This window comes from Zingiber officinale, chromosome 4A (assembly GCF_018446385.1).
Source record: "Zingiber officinale cultivar Zhangliang chromosome 4A, Zo_v1.1, whole genome shotgun sequence".
NCBI lineage: Eukaryota > Viridiplantae > Streptophyta > Magnoliopsida > Zingiberales > Zingiberaceae > Zingiber > Zingiber officinale.
The window spans coordinates 51,895,525-51,902,387 of NC_055992.1; the positions used below are offsets into that span (position 1 = coordinate 51,895,525).

The 6,863-nt window shown below is 41.9% G+C and overlaps 1 protein-coding gene across 1 annotated transcript; it reads left to right on the forward strand.

Annotated features, from left to right (window-relative positions):
* Positions 1 to 3,063: 3,063 nt before the first annotated feature.
* LOC121972393 lies at positions 3,064 to 5,666 on the forward strand. The gene is made up of 5 exons (XM_042524070.1): positions 3,064 to 3,074; positions 3,989 to 4,233; positions 4,317 to 4,414; positions 4,565 to 4,619; positions 5,628 to 5,666. The coding sequence occupies exons 1-5, from the start codon at positions 3,064 to 3,066 to the stop codon at positions 5,630 to 5,632; spliced, it is 414 nt and encodes a 137-aa protein (XP_042380004.1). The 3' UTR covers positions 5,633 to 5,666.
* The last annotated feature ends 1,197 nt before the right edge of the window (positions 5,667 to 6,863 follow it).

Here is a 6,863-nt window from a genome sequence, read left to right on the forward strand (position 1 = left end):
AATGATTTAGTTTTGTTGGTTGATCAGTAGAGGATTGTCATACTCTATTCTTAGAGGTTTGAACCTTTAGGTTGTTTGTGCTTAGTTATGTATCTAGAGCACATTTGAGTACATGCTTTGTACTGACGTGGAAAGGACGGATTCAGCCGTATATCATTGTCGGCTTGGATAGGTTATAGAGGATCGATGTATCCTATTCCATGAAAACTTTGACCATGGACTGTATATATCTGGTGGGATAATTTAGAGGGTGCATTGGGATATATGACCCCGCTGATGTAAGGAAGTGTAGAGTTAATTGCTTAACACTTATGGGATACACTCGTTACTAGTGTATACTGGGAGAGTACATTTGGATTTATGATGATAAAATTCTTCCCATTTGATATAGTCTTGGTAGGGTATGACATTGACTTGCAATGTTATACCACGGCTGTGTATATTTTTCTTGTCCGATACTAGTTCCTTTGAACTTAGAGCAGGGTTGTTACTGGATGATTAGGCTGCTCCATTTTGAGTTGCTTTTGATTGATGTATTCATGCTTGATACATATGCATGAATTTTGTTTAGATATACCCGTAACCCATGAGTGTTGGTAGCATAAGGTTGGTCTCTTTGATTGAGCTGGTATGCTGATTTTGCATGTCTATATTGCACGTATATGATGATTGTTATGTGTTGTAAGAGTCCTGGGTGGACTGTCCATTTGTAAGTAGTATATGTATCCATGTTCTGATATGGTTTGAAGGTTCCTTGTGAATCATAGATATGTAGTTGGGTGTATGTATCTGGAGGTATTATTGAAGATATCTTGTTGATTAAATCCGAGATGTAGTATATGTACATCGGTGGTGTTTTGTTGGAGGCATTTTGTCGATTTAATCTGAGTTGTGATATGTACATATGTGTTTGGTGTGGTATCTGAGGTATCTTTTGATTATGTTTGATTTTATGAGTGCACCTGGGTTTAGTAGGTTTTATTGGAAGTATATGTTGGTTATACTATATGTTATGTGAGTGTTGTTTGAGGTGTATTGTTGATTTTACCTACATTGATTTTGCACACGTGTTCGGTATGTATTGTTGGAGGTATCATACTGAATATACCTGAGTTGTGAGTATGATTGGTGTATAATAATTGGAGGATTTTGTTGATCATACATATGTTGTGTGAGCATGAGTGCTAGGTGTATACATTGGTAGCAGTATGATGATTCTACTTATACTGAATGCAGAATGTGGAGTGACTGCATTATGTCATTTGTTGAATTAACCCATCAACTAATTTTCCTATCGGTGGATGACCCACTAGGATGTTGATAGAGTTGATGATGAATTTGATTAGTTACTAGGTTGTTATATCCTAGGATAACCACAGCGAATTGTGGTAGGAGATCTTGTCAGTCTCTAATGGATAGTTAGGTGCCTTCGGGTACTTAGGTATTGTTTTGTGGTGGAGCGTTGCTCCCACATATCACGGATTGCTGGTAGCGGAGCATTGCTCCTATATTTATTGCAGATACATATTTCAGATTATTTGTGGTGGAGTGTTGCTCCCACATATTGAGGATTTCTTGTGGTAGAGCGTTGCTTCCACATATGTAGTATTTCCTGTGATGGAGCGTTGCTCTCACCCTGGAGGATTTATTCTTTGGTGATTTATGTTATTGATGATCAGATTTTTCGATTTATTATTGGAGATCTTATGGATAGGAATGTCTATGATACGGACATTAGGTGTATTGGTTTTTGCCATATAGGCTTACAGTACCTTAGATATTTTCAGGGACTCGATGATCCCGGTATGTCGAGGATGTTTGGATAGGTGTCCATTATCTTTGTGGACGATGTTGTGATTTATTACGGATCCGAGGTGAGTCACGTACACTATCTTTGTATAGATCTAGAGATGATTCGACGAGAACATCTATATGTGATTATCAGTAGTGTTGGTTTGGATTGTCTTTTGTTATGATGTTTGGGACACACGGTCACCAGTAGGAGTGTACCGTGGTTCCACAGGAGATAGAGGTTGTTACCGTTGGGAGCAGCCGAAATCAGTGTAGGAGATCCGCAGTCTTTTGTTACTCACAGGATATTACAGACCTTTCGTCAAGGGTTTCTTCCGCATAGCTATGCTACTTTCACGCGTGACCATGAAAGACGTGAAGTTTACTTGGACTAAGGATTGCAAGACCAGCTTCTAGGAGCTGAAGCGGAGACTAGTGTCGGCTTTGATTTTTGGTTTTTACCTTCTGGAGAGGACGGATATGTCCTCTACACCAACGCATCTATTCAGGATTTGAGCGCTGTTCTGATGCAGCACGATATGTTAGTCTCTTATGATTCTCGTCGGTTGAAGGAGCATGAGAAGGTCTACCCTGTACATGATCTGTAAATGGCCGCTGTTATTTTTGCCCTGAAGATTTGGCGGCAGTACCTGTATGATATTACATTGAGATTCTCACTGACCATCGGAATCTCAAATATCTGTTCACTCAGAAGGAACTTAATCTTCGACCGAGGAGATAGATGGAGTTCTTGAAGGATTATGATTGTACCATTAGCTATCACCTGGGAAAAGCTAATGTGGTTACCGATGCACTTAGCTAGAGGTCTAGAGGGACTTTAGCTTGCCACCGAGTTGTGGTCACAGATTTGATTCAGGATTTCTCTGAGTTAGACATTGAGGAGCAGGGACAGACAGAGCAGGGTATTCTTGTTACCATAGTTGCTCAGTCGTTAATCAGGACGAGAATCCGAGAGGCCCAGTTGTTGGGACCTCATAGAGCTCAACGTGAGGCAAAGTGGTCCATACTATCGGACAGAAGATGTTAGAGGCATATGACTGCTAGAAGAGTTACGCTGACCGGAGTGGGAGACTCTTAGAGTTCTCCATTTGTGACCAGGTAATTTTGCGAGTTTCACCCAAGAAAGGGGTGAAGAGATTGACCTCAGAGGTAAGCTAGCTCTGTGATACATTGGACCTTTCTAGATCTTAGAAAGGATTGGAGCAGTAGCTCACTAGTTGGTAGTATCGCCGTCGTTGATTGGCGTACACGATGTATTTCATGTATCCATGCTGAGGAGATACGTGCCCGACCCGACGCATGTACTGGCAGATATTCCAGTTCCAGTTCAGCCTGACATTACCTATGAGGAGGCTCCGGTACGGATTCTGGACCGGAAAGAGCGTCAGTTGCGGAACAAGACTATCCGGCTGGTTAAAGTCGGATGGCAGCATCATTCGGACGAGGAGGCTACTTGGGAGCTCGAGGATACTATCCGAACTCGATATCCCCATCTTTTCACTTGAGGTATGTGAGTTTATTTACCGTTCAGCATTTGTTATTATTATCTGTTATTAGTATTTGCTGATGGTAAATAATGAAATTTGGGGACCAAATTTTTATTAGTGGGGGAGAATGTAAAATACCGGAAAATAGGCGAATCTTAATAAAGGAATTTTTCAGAATTTTGGACATTTTTTGGGAATTTTTCGGAGCTCGTACGGACGAGTTGACGGGGATAAGAACGGGGTCCGGAAAAGCCTGTTTAGGTTACCCCGTTTAAATGAGGAAAAGTTGATTTTTCCTTTTCCTTTTAAATTCTTTTTCTCTTTTTCTTATTTCTTATTCTGTTTTCTTTCTCGCCGAAACATCTCCGCGCGCCTCTTCTCTCCCTCACTCCCGAACCCGACGCCAAGAGCCCTAACCGCCGGCTACTCGGCGGTTCTCTCTTCTTCTTCCTCATCCCTTGCCCCTCACGAGGACAGCATCCTCTGCCCTAGCCTTGCCGTGGAGTTCCCAGCGCCGTCGCCGCGACAGTTTTCCCTCTCCTCAGCCGTGGCCTAGGGTTTGTGGCAAATCCCTTTATCTTCTCGTCTTCTCCCTCACCGAACCTGATTTCCCCTCTTCTTCTTTTCTTCTTCTTCTGCCCTAGCGCCGACCAAGTTTATGTTTCACCTCTCTTTATTTCTTCCGGCAGAGCAAGGGCCGACCGACTGTTCTACCTCCTGATCGTCGGCCATCATCACTCGACTGCCATCATTCATCGCCGGAGGTGCTTCTTGTGTTTGTGGTCATTGTGGTCGCAGGATTCTACCGAGCCTCTTCCCCATCGGTTGATTGTTGACGCTGGGCCCTGGTTCTTTTCTCCACTGCCGGCTTCTTCTTCCATTAGCCACCGACAGAGAGGGAACGAGGGGCACTGGTTAGGAGAGGCAGATTTGAGTAGGTATGTGAATATAATTTGGGGATGTTGCATTGAGTTGTTGGCTGATCACAGTGGATTCTGTCACTGTTTATTTCCGCAGCAGTAACTTCTAGTTCCGGTCATTATATCACCAAGGCACGCGTCTCCGACAGTGACTCAACAGTCGGGCATACGCAATTGGGTGAGTTTTGGATTAAGGTAAATGCATGGTTGTGAGTATAATTGTGGATTTCATGGTTGTAGGATTATGTTGAGTTAATCTAATTTGGAATTTCTTAATTCGATTAGGATTTAGTTTAGCTAACTAATGTGTGATAGAAGTTGCTAAAATAAATATTGGTGATACAGGAGCTTGACGCGAGACGTGTTTCTCAATTATTGGATTTGGACCACTTTATTGGAGGCGGGTACTTTGACTTGTGTCTTTTGATATGCATGATAATATGTTTAACATATAACAGTAATTGTGTTACCTGTTTATTTCGGTTGGTCACTACATGATTAGTACATGTTGTTTGTTTATTTATTCTGCACTGCATATTATCTACCTGATCACATATGCCTTAGGTAGTGACCTAACCACATGCTCTGTTATATTCTGGACCTAGGGTTTATTTGATACCCTCTTCGATTTGTGTACCTTCTATTTGATACGTCTTCTTGTGGTACACACTTTGTATCTATTTATATGGGTCATGCCATGTTATTCATGAGATTGCCATGTTCAGTATCATGCATCATGATTGCATGCTGTGCGATTGTCGGCTCTACTTTGGTTGAGCTCATCGCCAGTCACACATCACCCATGGATTTGTATATCCGGTGTGTGGCGGTTCTGCTTTTTGGCTCCGTTGGTCGGTGACTCAGCGTGCCGCTCTGTTTGGCTCCGTTGGCATTTAGGGTAGCAGCGTCGGCAGATGGTGGACTTTGTTTGGCTCCGTTGGTCGGCTCAGCGTGGTAGCTGGCAGAGATATCCTCCCCGTCACCGGGAGATGAGAGCATTGAGCTCCCCCATTTATGATTTGGGGTCACAGGACAGGAGTACTCCGACAGCATCCCGTTTACTCTGTCATTGCACAGGAGCATTGATTTCAGAGTATGGGGTTGACATATGCATTTATTGCATTTTTATTCGCTTGTGATTGCTGCACTTATATGCTGCATTTGTTTGGATGCATTGATTGACATGCATACAGGATTATGACTCACTCGGTCTGACGACCTGTTACCTTTATACTTTGATCCGGTCAGTACAGTTATCTTCTGATTTCATTTCAGTTGCATTTATCCTCCTCATATTCAGGAGACTGTACGCATGATTAGTGTTGTCTGTTATTTGTTTTATTATGCATATCAGTTGTACCTGCTGAGTGTTGGACTCACCCCGCCTCCATTGTTGATATATTTTCAGGTTGAGGCTGTCCGGAGCAGTTCCAGTCGCTGGCCCCCCATCTGCACGTAGAGCTAGTTCTCTACTAGGTTGTTATTTGCTTTATTTTGGTTTTTCTTCCATCAGACTATGTTTTAGTTTTGTTTTGGATTTTATCTATGGATATTGTACGGATTGTTACCGTTTGATGGACTTTTGGATGGTTTGGTTTTTATTCTACTATATGCCTGCCTGGACGGCAGAAGAGGTGAGTTCGTTGGATTTGAGCTTTACGAGTGTAGTGGAGTAGGGTGGATTTCGAGTCAGAGTCCTATTGTTGTTGTTTACTATTATTAACTGCGTGGTTGTGACAGCCAGAGGCTGGATATCTTTATTAACTGCGTGGTGTTTGTCTTTATTTTTTTGTTATCATTCCAGCCGCCTGTGGCTGATGTATATGTGATATGTAGAAAGTTTCATATTGTCCGCCGTACAGGGGAGATGCTGCCGAAATTTCTTCGGACAGAGACTCCTCTGGGGCGTGACACCAAGTAACTTTTAAGCAAGAAAACCAATAAAAGATCCTTAATAGTTCATGGAGAGAATCTTGCACTAGTGTGGATACACAATATTTTCCCTAACCTATTTAAAATATTTTTGGCCAAAATTCTAGGGTTAGGTACTCCTTTGATCAAGCATAATTTAGGTATAAAAACATGAAGAAAATCCTTCCTACATAGCATAGAAAAAATATCATGAAATAAGGACTTGTTTAAACCTTCCTAGATTTGAAAACCCTTTCTTTGGCCGAATTTTTCTTAAATTCTTTCCTAGGTTTTCTAATCCTTATAGAATCCGAAAATCACATAAAAATCCTTGTACCACAGGTGAGGGGAAGCTTACATCCTTTTCGCTTGTGGATCTAAGGTATGGTGATGAAAGAAGTAGCCTCTCCTTCTAGTTCCTTTCCCTTGATTCCCTTGCTTAGTCCTCCTTGTATCTTAGGCTTTCTTAGGAAGAAAACCTTGGCTTTGGGGCCGAAGATGGAGGAGAGGGGACTGATGGTTTCGGTGAGGGAGAGGAAGAATGAGAGAAAATGAGAGAAAAATAAACTTCTCTTTTCTTACTCCCTTTTATGTTAAGGGGGAAGAGGTAGCAAAATTGATTTTTGCTTTCCTTCTCCCTTAGCCTTTTTTTCTATTTCCTATTTATTTTATTTATTCATTTATTCTTACCATTCATGATGAAATAAGGGGGATTGAATCCTCTTAATTCCCT